Source organism: Oncorhynchus nerka, linkage group LG18 (genome assembly GCF_034236695.1).
Source record: "Oncorhynchus nerka isolate Pitt River linkage group LG18, Oner_Uvic_2.0, whole genome shotgun sequence".
NCBI classification, from domain to species: Eukaryota; Metazoa; Chordata; class Actinopteri; order Salmoniformes; family Salmonidae; genus Oncorhynchus; species Oncorhynchus nerka.
Genome location: NC_088413.1, coordinates 63,744,228 through 63,759,988, shown reverse-complemented (window position 1 = coordinate 63,759,988; position 15,761 = coordinate 63,744,228). Strand labels below are relative to the sequence as shown.

Below are 15,761 nucleotides of genomic sequence, written 5' to 3'. Positions count from 1 at the left end.
TGCTCAGATGGGGCTCTCGTGTCCTGCCTTGTAATCATGGGGCCTCTTCTCTTCAATGGGCCCAGGTCTGGTTCACGTGGGCCGGCCCTACTAACCACTTCATCTGATACTCTGTGGTGAGCCGCCCTCAGGGGACCCAGAGGAGACGGGGGGTGGGACAATGGGGGCGAGGCACTGCAGGGGCTCCTATTGGCTAGGGACTTCCTTCTTCTTCTTTGATTTGCATTTGACAGTGAGGCTGGAGGGAAAGAGGACTTTTAAAGTGTGCTCAAACTGCCCCTCGTGCCACTTCTGTAAGGGTCTGTCAGACAGAGGCTGTGCACTAGGCAGGGGCTGTGGATACACTACACTGTGGGAAGGGACTTGGTCTAACTTTGGGTTACTCTTTCTGGTACGCGTGCTAAGCGTTAGAGCATTTTTCAGCGGTTACCTCTGAACTCTGCAAAGGATTTGGTGTCTGCTTACATCTGATCTGACTTTCTGTCTTGCTAGTGATTGATTCAGTGACTTGTCTTTCTCAGTTTGACTGTTCACTAGGCTGTGGTATTTTCTATGTCTATCATGGTTGTATTTGTCTTCTGTGTCTCTCTCCCCAATCACTAGCGGTGATGGCATGGCTCTCTTTGTTTGTGTCTGTTATGACCCTGGTGTCTCTCTCCCTCCTTCCCTCATGGCCCACAGGAGATCCCTCTCTCAGAGATCCTGCAGGTGGAACAATCAAGCGACTTTAGCAGCCTAGCCCAGAGCAGCAACCCACACTGCTTTGAAATCATCACCTCCACCATGGTCTACTATGTAGGGGAGAACCACGGGGTCCACTACAACAGCCCCGCTTTGGCAGCTTCAGGCGTGGGCATGGAGGTGGCCCAGGGCTGGGAGAAGGCCATCCGGCAGGCCCTGATGCCTGCCACGCCCCAGCCCAGTGTGGCCACCGCAACCGGGCAGAGCAAGGACCACAGTGAGTACAGTACCATTCTCTACTGTTAACATGAGACATTGCTTTAGGCTACTGATCATGTGTGTATACATTAGTTATTTCTATTGGAAGTAGCATTGGCATATATTTGACATATTGTAGATAATGGCACGAGCACTGAAAAGGTGGTATGAAATTTGGTTATGTGAGCGATGGAAATAGTACTATTTATGCACATAAAATGGCTAATCCCATATTGTGGTCGTTTGGTGGTTTGATTTTTATATGTGTGCAGTGGGTCAAAAGAGTCCCCATTAAATGCTTGAATCCTGAGTTAACGGTCAAGAAAGGTGAGGTGATGTTCTGAAGTGAGTAAGCAGTCTTGTTTTGAGAACTACAATGGCATTTGACATTTTTGTCATTTAGCAGACACTCTTATCCAGAGAGATTTACAGTAGTGAGTACATCGGTTTTTTTTGTAGCTGGTCCCCCGTGGGATTTGAACCCACAACCCTGGCATTACAAGCGCCATTCTCCACCAACTGAGCCACAAGGGAACATCACCAGAAATGACTACTTACAGACACAACAGAGCCTTGAATTGAGAAGCCATGGTTTACCTCTTCCCTCCTATGATGATGGATGTTAATGAATTTGATTATAATAATTATGATGATCTTAGGGGCTATAGAGTCAAGGTGGCACATTCAACCTGTTGCTCACCTGTGGGCACATGGCGCAACACCTGAAACCTGACATAGATTCAGGGGATTATATGTGTGTGTTAAAATGCACCTTCCTCTTCCATCACATCCAATACAGTAATGCACCTTAATCTAATAATGAAGATGGCCCGAATCAGATTAGTGGTATTTTTTTTACCTTTAGGTTATTAAATAAACACACTTGTGGTTCAGTGCCCACAATCACCAGGGCAGGTTTTAACGTTTTAAAGTGGAGATGAGGTCTAAATAACCCCTGGAGGTCATTTATCTGGCCATGAATTGTGGTGTAAATCAGATAGATGGTGAGGGTGATAATGCCAAACAGATGAGGCCCACCATTTTATTACCCATCGCTATCCAACCACCCTGAAATAACAAGCTGCAGAGACTCAGCCTCGTGCCCAATAGTGCTATACTATGCGTCTTACTCAATGACAAATACAGGAGGACACATTGTTGATCATAAGATTATTTTTCATTCATTTTATTTCACCTTTATTTAACAAGGCAAGTCCGTTAAGAACAAATTCTTATTTGCAATGACGGCCTACACCGGCCAAACCCGGACGACGCTGTGCATCGCCCTATGGTACTCCCAATCACAGCCGGTTGTGATACAGCCTTGATTCAAACCAGGGTGTCTGTAGTGACGCCTCAAGCACTGAGATGCAGTGCCTTAGACCGCGGCTCCACTGTGTGGTAAAACAGGACTTTGAAACCCTATGACTGAATATTGGCCTCAGGGAGGCTCCCATAACACTTTACTATGAAATGCAACACATAGTTATGCTGTTCAATAACACATATCTTTCCTAATCAATTTGAAAGGGTCATTATTGTATCTGCTGTGTGTAGTCCAAGCAGCTGTGATAGGCTTTAAGGACGTGAAAACGTGAGAAATGTATCTCTGTTTTTGATAAGTTAGGGATACATTGAGTACTTTCTGCATTTGTACTGTTTATAGTGAAAACTTTTGTTTCCTCCACCAGAACAGGAGTTGTCTGTCAGCATATCTGTGTCGAACTGCCAGATAAAGGAGAATGTGGTGAGTATGGTCACTTTTACGGACAATCTTGCCCAATTTCTCTGTATGTGTGTGTGCAGTCATACATTTCCTCTTTTACTTCTGCATTCTTCATTGACCATTAAACGTAACATGTAAACTGTATGAAAAAAATATATATATTTAAAAAGCCATTAAGGAAGTCACAGATACCCTTGTTATAGGAAATGGTGATATTTGTGTGTGCTATACTTCTGCATTGAGTGAAAGTGACCCATTTGGCATCTGATATAGCAGTGTAAACATATAGCTGTGTATTAGCACTAGCATTACCCTTTACTAATAGATGTAATAAACTTTAGTAATACTAAAGCGTTTTCCACTCTGTAGGATATCAGCTCTGTGTACCAGATCTTCTCTGACGAGGTTCTAGGATCTGGTCAGTTTGGGATTGTGTATGGAGGTATGTGCCTGGATATCCATGTTTTGATTAATTGTATTCTCTCAACCCAAACATATCTATCTTTATGATACTATATATACACTACATGACCAAAAGTATGTGGACACCTGCTCGTCGAACATCTCATTCCAAAATCATGGCCATTAATATGGGGTTAGTCCCCTTTTGCTGCTATAACAGCCTCCACTGTTCTGGGAAGGCTATCCATTAAATGTTGGAACATTGCATTTGGGACATGCATCCATTCAGCCACAAGAGCATTGGTGAGGTCAGGCACTGATGTTGGGCGATTAGGCCTGGATGACAGTCTGCGTTCCAATTCATCGCAAAGGTGTTCGATGGGGTTGAGGTCAGGGCTCTGTGCGGACCAGTCAAGTTCTTCCACACCGATCTCAACCAACTGTTTCTGTATGGACCTCGATTTGTTCACGGAGGCATTGTCATGCTGAAACAAGAAAGGAACTTCCAAAAACATTTGCCACAAAGTTGGAAGCATAGAAAAGTCTACAATGTCATTGTATGCTGTAGCGTTAAGATTTCCCCTCACTGGAACTAAGTGGGCTAACCCGAATCATGAAAAACAGCCCTAGACCATTATCTATTATCTACCATTTCTATCAAACTTTACAGTTTGCACTATGCATTCGGGCAGGTAGCGTTCTCCTGGCATCCGCCAAACCCAGATTCGTCCGTTGGACTGCCAGATGGTGAACCGTGATTCATCACTCCAGAGAGCGTGTTTCCACTGCTCCAGAGTCCAATGGCGGTGAGCTTTACACCACTCCAGCTGACACTTAGCATTGCACATGGTAATCTTAGGCTTGCGCTCAGCCATGGAAACCCATTTCATGAAGCTCCTGACAAACAGTTATTGTGCTGACGTTGCTTCCAGAGGCAGTTTGGAACTCAGTAATGAGTGTTGCAACTGAAGACAGACGATTTTTACATGCTTCACCACTCGGCGGTCCCGTTCTGTGAGCTTGTGTGGCCTACCACTTTGTTGATGAGCCGTTGTTGCTCCTAGATGTTTCCACTTCATAATAACAGCACTTACAGTTGACAGAGGCAGCTCTCACAGGGCAGAAATTTGACGAACTGACTTGTTGAACAGGTGGCATCCTATGATGGTGCCACGTTTAAAGTCACTGAGCTGTTCAGTAATGCCATTTTATTGCCCGTGTTTGTCTAAGGAGATTTTTACATGGCTGTGTGCTTGATTATTTTTACACCTGTCAACAACGGGTGTCCAAATACTTTTTAAAATATATATATATATAGTGTATGTACACTGTTACATACTTATTTATTTCTGTTGGCAGGGAAACACAGAAAGACTGGAAGAGATGTTGCCATCAAGGTGATTGACAAAATGAGGTTCCCTACCAAGCAGGAGAGCCAACTGAGGAATGAAGTGGCCATTCTCCAGGTAACAAGATGTATTATAGCCCGAATGTATTAGGGATTGATTGAAGCTACCGAGAACCACATACCGGATTTTTAACAGTCGTTCGCAAAATAAAATGTCTTGCCCAAGCCTAGCTCAATATCTAGGCGTCTGATTACAGCGTCCATAAAGAGAACATTAGACTTGACACCTTTCGGACTGAATGCGTTTGTATGGCAAAAGTTTTAATTAAATGTATAATTTATCGCTCTCACGTGCCAATATATTGAACCAACGATGTGCTAATATATTTTCCGAATCTCAGATTTCTAAAACCGGGACCAGCAACTCGGTTGCTGCGCAACAGCAGCAGCTAGCTAGCGAACACCAGTCAGATGAGAAGCAAGCTACAAGCAAAGAAAGCTAGCTAGCTAGGTATATTTAAACTAAATCGGACCACAAATAAGTAAGCTAGCAAACGTCCCCGCTGCTATAGCCTGTTAGCTAGCCAACTAGCCAGTAGCTACAGGTACACGCCAACGGGACTGTAACATAGCTTTATAGATCGTAGACCATAACGCAATGTTGATAATATATCATAGCTAGCTACATTCTTCCATAAAGCAAAGCTGGCTGGCTGGCTAGCTAAGTAAAGTTTGTCAACATCTAACTTTTTGAACTTTGGGAAACGCTGATAACTGGGAAACTGCCACGCTACTCAGGCATGTTACTGTCAAACTGGCTAGCTAGCATCATGTGCAGCCAGATGTCAGTTTCAGCACAAACAACTGCTAGCTAAGCTACATTTCCCCAACCAAGCCTCTCACAACACAAATTGTCTTGCTAGCTGCTGAATCTAAACCCGGCCAATGCACATGCAAGTAGCGCATCGGCTGTGCATTGTAGTAAGTGAACACAATTAGCTAGATCAACACACGAGACCGAGACGTCGCTGTTAGAGTATCCAGGACAAACTCAAGCTCTTACCGTATGATGCATTAATTCAGTACACTGCCTCCTTTGTCATCGATCATGCCTTCTTCATGCCATAATCAACATTTGCGCTGACTGATCATCAGTGTCAAGTTACTTTTCAGTATGTTACCAAAAATTTGAACAAAGTAAGCAAATTTACGTATTTTTCAGACATTGAAGTTAGGGTAATTTTAGGTTCTAAATGAACGGTGAATATATGTATTTTTAGGAACGTGTACAGTACCATTCAAAAGTTGACACACCTACTCATTCAGGTGTTTTTATTTTTACTATTTTCTACATTGTAGAATAATAGTGAAGACATCAAAACTATGAAATAACACACATGGAATCATTCTTCACAAAATAACACATGGATTCTTCAAAGTAGCCACCCTTTGCCTTGATGACAGCTTTGCACACTCTTGGCATTCTCTCAACCAGCTTCATGAGGAATGCTCTTCCAACAGTCTTGAAGGAGTTCTCACATATGTTATTGGCAGTCACAGAGAGACAACTTGATTCTATGTTTAGCGGAGATCTTCTGTTTATAAAGTGAAGAGGAAGAGCAACAAAGCATGTAAAGACCCGGTTAGCTGTTCTATAAGTGGTCTGAGGCAGTCGGTAAATAACAAGTGTTTTTAAGTGCAACTGTAGTAATGGTGGTTTTGGGAAACAGCTCAGTGATTTAACGATGTGTCTACGAAGGTTCTAACGATGAAGTTAGCCTTAAGATGTGTTTGGGAAACGGGGCCCTATTAAAATGATATATACAGTTGAAGTTGGAAGTTTACATACATCTTAGCCAAATACATTTAAACTCAGTTTTTCTCAATTCCTGACATTTAATCCAAGTAAAAATTCCCCGTCCAATGTCAGTTAGGATCACCACTTTATTTTAAGAATGTGAAATGTCAGAATAATACTAGAGAGAATGATTTCTTTCAGCTTTTATTTCTTTCATCACATTCCCAGTGTGTCAGAAGTTCACATACACTCTATTAGTATTTGGTAGCATTGACTTTAAATTATTTAACTTAGGTCAAAGTTTTCAGGTAGCCTTCCACAAGCTTCCCACAATAAGTTGTGGGAAGCTCAGTTCTGCTCACAAATTTTCAATAGGATTGAGGTCAGGGCTTTTTGATGGCTACTCCAATACCTTGACTTTGTTGTCCTTAAGCCATTTTGCCACAACTTTGGAAGTATGGTTGGGGTCATTGTCCATTTGGAAGACGCATTTACGACCAAGTTTTAACTTCCTGACTGATGTCTTGAGATGTTGCTTCAATATATCCACATAATTTTGATGCCATCTATTTTGTGAAGTGCACCAGTCCCTCCTGTAGCAAAGCACCCCCACAACATGATGCTGCCACCCCAGTGCTTCACAGTTGGGACAGTGTTCTAAGGCTTGCAAGCCTCCCTCTTTTTCCTCCAAACATAACGATGGTCATTATGGCCAAACAGTTCTATTTTTGTTTCATCAGACCAGAGGACATTTCTCAAAAAAGTACGATCTTTGTCCCCATGGGAAGTTGCAAACCGTAGTCTGGCTTTTTTATGTCGGTTTTGGAGCAGTGTCTTCTTCCTTGCTGAGAGGCATTTCAGCTTATGTTGATATAGGACTCGTTTTACTGTGGATATAGATACTTTTGTACCTGTTTTCTCCAGCATCTTCACAAGGTCCTTTGCTGCTGTTCTGGGATTGCACTTTTCGCACCAAGGTACGTTCATCTCTAGGAGACAGAGCGCGTCTCCTTCCTGAGTGGTTTGGCGGCTGCGTGGTCCCATTGGAATTTACACTTGCGTACTATTGTTTGTACAGATGAACGTGGTACCTTCAGACGTTTGTAAATTGCTCCCAAGGATGAACCAGACTTGTGGAGGTCCACAAGGCCTTGGCTGATTTCTTCAGATTTTCCCATGCAAAGACACACTGAGTTTGAAGGTAGGCCTTGAAATACATCCACAGGTATACCTCCAATTGACAGCACAATGCCACAGATGGCTCAAGTTTTGAGGGAGCATACAATTGGCATGCTGACTGCAGGAATGCCCACCAGAGCTGTTACCAGATAATTTCATAATTTCTCTCTCATAAGTTGATTCCAATGTCGTTTTTAGAGAGTATGGCAGCATTTCCAACTGGCCTCACAGCTGCAGACCACGTGTAACCACACCAGCCCAGGACCTCCACATCCTGCTTCTTTACCTGCGGGATTGTCTGAGTGGTGCTGAGGAGTATTTCTGTCTGTAATCAAGCCATTTTGTGGGGAAAACTTCAATCTGATTGGCCCACCCATGGCTGCGTCCTTGCCCAGTCATTTGAAATCCATAGATAAGGTTCTAATTCATTTATTTCAATTGACTGATTTCCTTATATACAGTGCCTTCGGAAAGTATTCAGACCACTTGACTTTTTCCAAATTTTGTTACGTTACAGCCTTATTCTAAAAGGGATTAAATAAAACAATTTCCTCAGAAATCTACACACAATACCCCATAATGACAAATCAAAAACAGGTTTTAATTTTTTTTAGCAAATGTATAAAAAACACATACCTTATTTACATAAATATACATACATTTTGCTATGAGGCTCGAAATTCAGCTTAGGTGCATCCTGTTTTCATTGATCATCCTTGAGATGTTTATACAACTTTTTTGGAGACCACCTGTGGTAAATTCAATTGAGTAGGCATGATTTGGAAAGGCTCACACCTGTCTATAAAAGGTCCCACAGTTGACAGTGCATGTCAGAGCAAAAACTAAGCTGTGAGGTCAAAGGAATTGTCCGTAGAGCTCCGATACAGGATTGTGTTGACACAGATCTGGGGAAGGGTACCAACACATTTTTGCAGCATTGCTGGTCCCCAAGAACACAGTAGCTTCCATCATTCTTAAATATAAGAAGTTTGGAACCACAAAGACTTCCTAGAGCTGGCCGCCTGACCAAACTGAGTAATCGGGGAAGAAGGGCCTTGGTCAGGGAGGTGAGCTCTAGAGTTCCTCTGTGGAGATGGGAGAACCTTCCAGAAGGACAACCATATCTGCAGCATTCCACCAATTAGGCCTTTATGGTAGAGTGGCCAGACGGAAGCACACGACAGTCCACTTGGAGTTTTCCAAAAGGCACCTAAAGACTCAGACCATGAGAAACAAGATTCTCTGGTCTGATGAAACCAAGATTGAACTCTTGGGCCCGAAGTAGCCACGCTTTTCCTTGATTTGTAGCTTTGCAAATTCTTGGCATTCTCTCAACCAGCTTCACCTGGAATGCTTTTCCAACAGTCTCGAAGGAGTTCTCACAAATGCTGAGCACTTGTTGGATGCTTTTCCTTCACTCTGCGGTCCAACTCATCCCAAACCGTCTCAATTGGGTTGAGGTCGGGTGATTGTGGAAGCCAGGTCATCTGATGCAGCACTCCATCATTCTCCTTGGTCAAATAGCCCTTACACAATCTGGAGGTGTGTTTTAGGTCATTGTCCTGTTGAAAAAAAAATGATAGTCCCACTAAGCGCAAACCAGATGGAATGGCGTATCACTGCAGAATGCTGTGGTAGTCATGCTGGTTAAGTGTGCCTTGAGTTCTAAATAAATCACAGACCATGTCACCAGCATCCCCTCACCATCACACCACCACCTCCATGCTTCACGGTGGGAACCACACATGTGGAGATCATCCGTTCACCTACTCTGCTTCTCACGAAGACACTGCGGTTGGAACCAAAAGTCTCAAAGGACAGATTTCCACCAGTCTAATGTCCATTGCTTGTGTTTCTTTGCCCAAGCAAGTGTCTTCTTCTTATTGGTGTCCTTTAGAAGTGGTTTCTTTGCAGCAATTTGACCACGAAGGCCTGATTCACGCAGTCTCCTTTGAACAGTTGATGTTGAGATGTCAGTTACTTGAACTCCGTGAAGCATTTATTTGGGCTGCAATCTGAGGTGCAGTTAACTCTAACTTATCCTCTGCAGCAGAGGTAACTCTGGGTCTTCCTTTCCTGTGGTGGTCCTCACGAGAGCCAGTTTCATCATGGCGCTTGGCGTTTTTTGCGACTGAACTTGAAGAAACTTGAAATGTTCGATATTGACTGACCTTCATGTCTTAAAGTAATGGACTGTTGTTTCTCTTTGCTTATTTGAGCTGTTCTTGCCATAATGTGGACTTTGGTCTTTTACCAAATAGGGCTATCTTATGTATACCAACCCTACCTTGTCACCACACAACTGATTGGCTCAAACGCATTAAGGAAAGAAATTCCACAAATTGACTTTTAACAAGGCAGTTAATTGAAATGCATTCCAGGTGACTATCATGAAATTGGTTGAGAGAATACCAAGAGTGTGCAAAGCTGTCATCAAGTGAAAGGGTGGCTACTTTGAAGAACCTCAAATATAAAATATACTTTGATTTGTTTAACACTTTTTTGGTTACTACATGATTCCATAATTTTGATGTCTACACTATTATTCTACAATGTGGAAAATAGTAAAAAATAAGAAAAACACTGTAATGAGTTGGTGTGTCTAACTTTTGACTGGTACTGTATGTGGACACCCCTTCAAATTAGTGGATTCTGCTATTTCAGCCACACCTGTTGCTGACAGTTGTATAAAATCAAGCACACAGCCATGCAATCTCCATAGACAAACATTGGCATTGGAATGGCCTTGGAGCTCAGTGATAGCATGCTACCTTTCCAATAAGTCAGTTAATCTAATTTCTTCCCTGCTAAAGCTGCCCCGGTCAACTATAAGTACTGTTATTGTGACATGGAGCAAGAACGGGACAAGCTCACAGAACGGGACAGTACTGAGTAAATGGTCTGAATACTTATGTAAATGTTTCTGTATTTCATTTTTTTTTTCTAATACATTTGCAAACATTTAAAAAAAACAGTTTTTGCTTTGTTATTATTGGGTATAGTGTGTAGATTGATGAAGGAAAATTATTTGATCAACTTTAGAATAAGGCTGTAATGTAACAAAATGTGGAAATAGTCAAGGGGTCTGAATACTTTTCGAATGCACTGTATCTCATTGGGCTGTATGTATATTTAGAAATTGGCCTATTGTAAATGTGTATTATTGTAGCGTCACCATCTTTATTGCAAAAAATAAATACAAATACATACAACTTTAAGGTACATAGTCATTTGACAGAGGTAATAACCTGCTCATTGATCAGCACGGCAATTGATAAAACTGAACCATGTTTGCAGAACAAGTGTTTCTGAGCTTATGTAAATATTACACAGGTAAGCTAACGGTGACAGAAATCAGGAATGCAGACAGGCTTTATAGACCTCTATATATGAGTGACTGTGCTCAAACACAACAACTGTTGTGATAAAATAAAGGTTTAAGGAAATACAGGCAGGCATCACATTACTACAAGCATAACAACTTGCCCAAGTATGCTTTCATACCATTTTAAAACGATTGAAAAGGTAGCGGACTGGGATTAGTATGGTGTGTGAAGAATCCAATACTTTAAATTGTATGTGGTACAAATCACATTATTGTAGGAGCACCTCCTCTAAGAGTATGAATTAGGCTGTTTGAGAAGGTTTGAATCCTAAGCGACTTTCCTACACATAGTTTGAAGTACAATAGACCAACGTAACTACTGTAGTAGGTCAAAGCTGTGTGCTGGAAAACCTTGGTAGAGCATGGGTGAAGAAGGCATTGTGGTGCTCATGTGTATTTGCTTGCTTTTTTGGCTTCAGACAAATCCCTACTTCTCACTTAACACTGTTTTTTGTTTTTAATACAGTAGTCATTCTTGCTGAGTTTCGAACGGTGAAACTGAAATATGGCACAGGATAGAATGTTGACTCTGAGGTTCCCTCGTTTAGAACCTTCACCATCCTGGCATCGTCAACCTGGAGTGTATGTTCGAGACGCCAGAGAGGGTGTTTGTTGTCATGGAGAAGCTCCATGGAGACATGTTGGAGATGATCCTGTCCAGTGAGAAGAGCAAGCTCCCAGAACGCATCACCAAGTTCCTGGTCACACAGGTCTGTCTCCTTCTCCCATTCTTGCTTGCTCTACTTTTCTCTTATCTCATCTCTAACTCCCCCTCTATCTCTCTGTCCTTGCTCACTTTCTTTCTCCCTCTTTTCCTCCCTCTCCCTTTCTCTATATAATCTGTAGTAGACTCAACCCCGGGCCTATTTATTCTTGCGGTGTGTGGATATGGGGGGGATTGTTTACGGGGAGCGCTGGTCTGGATGGCATCATCGCCGTGTCCCTCCCGGTGGATTACAGCCTGCGGTGGCATAGTGGTGTGCTGCTCTGCTCTGGTCTGTGGGCTAATTAGAAGAGAGGGGCCCCGGGGCCAAACACGAGCTGGTCCATTAGGCATGGCTCTGATGTGGTTTATCAGGACTTTGTCAAAGTCAGGAGTCGGGCAGCAGTGTGGAGTGTTTAGAGGACCTCAGCTAAACATGCTTGCAGCGGTAGCAACTACAGTTTATACTTACACTACAGCAGAGATGAGATCATGTCTCCATATGGAACCTAAGAAAGTGACCAACCTAGAAATAGCTTAGTTAACTACTAAAATACTCATGCAAATCCCATTATTTATATTTTATGAGTGAGTCCATAAGGTTGTATGAATGGGTCATTGTGTGGTATGATGTGGTTTGATATAGCTAACCCCATGGGCTTTGGGCGATGTTCTGTAACAGATCCTGGTGGCTTTGAGACATCTGCATTTCAAGAATATCGTCCACTGTGACCTGAAGCCTGAGAATGTGCTGCTGGCCTCAGCAGAACCCTTCCCTCAGGTAACAACCAGTAATCTTTCTAGTAAAATATTTATTGCATGTGTTTAAAATGTGTGGAGGAGACAATGTAGCATTCTCATGTGTGTGTTTGTTTTTGTCCTGGCAGGTTAAACTGTGTGACTTTGGCTTTGCCCGTATCATTGGTGAGAAGTCGTTCAGGCGTTCGGTGGTGGGTACCCCAGCCTACCTGGCCCCAGAGGTGCTGCGTAGTAAGGGCTACAACCGCTCCTTGGACATGTGGTCAGTGGGGGTCATCATTTACGTCAGCCTTAGTGGCACCTTCCCCTTCAACGAGGACGAGGACATTAACGATCAGATCCAGAACGCTGCCTTCATGTACCCACCCCAGCCATGGAAGGAGATCTCTGCAGAAGGTAGGAAGGAAGGAAGGCAGGCTGTTTAATAATATTTAAATGCATGAATGCTAAGTGATGACACACATCTCTGTATAGTGTGTAATGTAACTACAGATGTAATTTGATCGCCCTGATGCAGGAGAACTTTCCTGCAATGCATGAAATGTAAAACGAGTGTATTTGAGGTTTAAAAAGGCTGCTAGAGTTTGTATTTTCCACTTTGACATTTCTGACTTGATTTTCCCTTACAAAAAAATGTATCAACCACTATAAAAATGTCCATTAATTATAATCCACATAATAATTCACATTTCCTGCTGTAGGACAAGTGTTTTGCAAACTCGGTCCTGCCCCCCCCACCAAGTTGAACTATGATTTCTAATATACAGTAGTGTAGGCCTATGTGGGGGATATTTAGATGGGGCTGCAGGGAGATTTGTCGGTGAATCATGTAAACCACACAAGTCAAGGAGCCACAGGGTCTGAAACCCACGCTGGTAGACGTGTGGGTAGAGAGACAGCACTGATGTTGCATGTCTACCTCAATTGGAGACTAACATTACATCTCTATTCCTCTCACAGCTACTGATCTCATTAATAACCTCCTACAAGTGAAGATGAGGAAGCGGTACAGTGTGGACAAGTCTCTCAGCCATCCTTGGCTACAGGTAATAAATATTAGCCTAATTATACTGTAAGCAGTGCATAGCCACATCTAACAAAACATTTCCACACGTTTCATAATGTGACTTAGAAAAGGGCAGACATTGTATTGGATCCCTGCTAGAACTCCTGTTCCTCTCTCTCTTTCAGGACTACCAGACATGGCTGGACCTCAGGGAGTTTGAAACACGGCGTGGCGAGCGTTACATCACTCACGAGAGTGATGATGGGCGTTGGGAGGAGCATGCAGACGAGCACAGCCTGATCCACCCAAAACACTTCATCATGGCACCCAACCTGGACGATATGGAGGAGGACCCCTAGTGGCCTGTAGGACATGTTACAGGCTACAGGTGTCGTCAAGAGGAAAACCATAGGAACCTCTGCAGGTTATGGACCTTTGGAAGCATTCCATTTAAAAATGGTTGGGAAAGGATCAGACACCCATGTGCAGGGGCTGTGTGACAGGGAGACATTCTGACCCAAGACACTATGGTTAGACACTGCCACAGGGAACAGACAGGTGGCACTGTGGAGGCGTCTGACTCTGACACGGCAGTGTAACCAAAAACGTTGGGTGAAGGACTTTTTTACATGACTTTTTTTTTTTTTTATGTTGTAGAATCATTCTATGATGAAGCTTAATTTCATTGCTCCTTTAAGGAAATGCATCATTATTGCAAGGCAAATGACAATTAAGAAATACAATTTCCTCAACATAGGGAGTGAAAGTAATGGTATGCTATTCTACCTGTGAAGGGCTTACACAGTGAGCTTAAAGGGCACTTTTTACAAGGGATTTGTATCCACAGAAAGATTGGAATGCTTAGGTATTTGCAAACATAACTTTGTGCTTATACCAATATTGTTTTTTAAAGTCCTTTGACGGTATGAAACTGGAACTCTCATGTGTATGTTATATTTGACTAATGGGGGTACATTTTTTGCACTATACTACCATCCACCCTAACAATTTGAAGTTGAAAAGTTAGCGCTGCTACATCAGGTTCCTTGGAGAAAACTACCAAAGGACAGAAATGGTTGACTGCGTCTCAACTTGACGTTTGTGGTAAGAGCTTGATACAGTAATTCCTACAGTAGGTGAGTAGTATGAAGTTTGTGAAAAGGGCTGCAATACAAAGCTGTTAGTAGAACACCTATCAAATAAGCAAGTCAATTTAAAATCAAAAGACTCCAACTCGTTGATATTATTGATGTTCCATTTTCCTGTTTTTTCACAGCCCATGACCAAATAACTAATCGTTTTTTATATTGACAGTCTTATCATTGTGGCTCACTCTACTTCATTGACGAAATGGATTTACTACGTACATTCCATGCAGGGTTGAAAGCAAGACTGGTGATGGGACTACCACACCTTCAAGGTATTACAGTAGCTGTCTACTGTATGTGAAAGAGACTTGGTTGAACCAAGGCCACTCCAGGTCCTTGTATCAGGCTATGCCAGCTGAATAGGAGGGACTGAGAAATGGTCTTACTACGGGGTTTATCATGAGGGGCCAAGCCTTCATTACAAGGGCTCCATCATGCCAATACCATGCATGGGTGCAAGGTATACAACATTGTTCTATCCGTTCATTTGAATTTGTGAAGCAAACGGAGAGATGAGAAACACATTTTACTCATTGGTGAGTGTTTGGAAAGAATAGCCTATTGTGAGCATCTATTGTGTTTCTCTACATCTTCTACTTTCATGGAGTTGATCTTGAATATCACAGTGAATACAGCCCTAATTCTGGAATGTCAGTGCAGTGCACTGATGGTTTCTCAATGAACATTCCTGTACTGCTTTTGACTGCTTTATGTCTCCCCCAAGGTTACCAAAGCATGTTTCACCCATAATTACATTTTGATTTGACGACCATTAACTACATTTCAACGCCTGTGTCCAGGAGGATAAATCCTGGTTCAGGTTCTACTGGTCGTTATTCTGGGAGAATGAAGGTGGATCTATTTGTATTTTCCTGTTCTTGTCTGTGTTGCCGCTGGATTGGCAGGTGTCAGTGTTTTGTATATTTTAGTACATACACATTTAATAAAACTCTACTCCTTTACATACCTATTGATTATCAGTTTGTGTGTGTCAAAACTAGATTTCTCCAACCTTCAAATCTAATCTAATTTCTCAGTTTAATCAACAACAAAAGGTTATTAAAGTTGTATTTTTTTTTTACAAACAGAAGAAGAAAAACAACATTGTACAGCATTAAAACATTGTGCATGAAATCCAGACAACTTGTTTCTATCAGTAATCCTATCAAGCATTTGTTCATAAGATGCTACAGTTGAAGTCGGAAGTTTACATACACTTAGGTTGGAGTCATTAAAACTTGTTTGTCAACCACTACAAATTTCTTGTTAACAAATTATAGTTTTGGCAAGTTGGTTAGGACATCTACTTTGTGCATGACACAAGTAATTCTTCCAACGATTGTTTACAGATTAATTCACTGTATCACA

The 15,761-nt window shown here is 42.3% G+C and overlaps 1 protein-coding gene across 2 annotated transcripts in view; it reads left to right on the top strand.

Moving 5' to 3' along the window:
- The window catches only part of LOC115146324 (serine/threonine-protein kinase D3-like), a 70,565-nt gene extending 55,210 nt beyond the window's left edge, over positions 1-15,355 (top strand). For both annotated transcript variants that reach the window (XM_029688338.2, XM_029688337.2), the window contains exons 10-18: positions 682-958; positions 2,631-2,686; positions 3,035-3,107; positions 4,427-4,533; positions 11,326-11,487; positions 12,163-12,261; positions 12,368-12,635; positions 13,200-13,285; positions 13,431-15,355. In XM_029688338.2, coding sequence (XP_029544198.1) covers positions 682-958; positions 2,631-2,686; positions 3,035-3,107; positions 4,427-4,533; positions 11,326-11,487; positions 12,163-12,261; positions 12,368-12,635; positions 13,200-13,285; positions 13,431-13,604 — 1,302 coding nt within the window. In that variant the 3' untranslated portion in view covers positions 13,605-15,355. The remainder of the gene's footprint in view (positions 1-681; positions 959-2,630; positions 2,687-3,034; positions 3,108-4,426; positions 4,534-11,325; positions 11,488-12,162; positions 12,262-12,367; positions 12,636-13,199; positions 13,286-13,430) is intronic.
- The last annotated feature ends 406 nt before the right edge of the window (positions 15,356-15,761 follow it).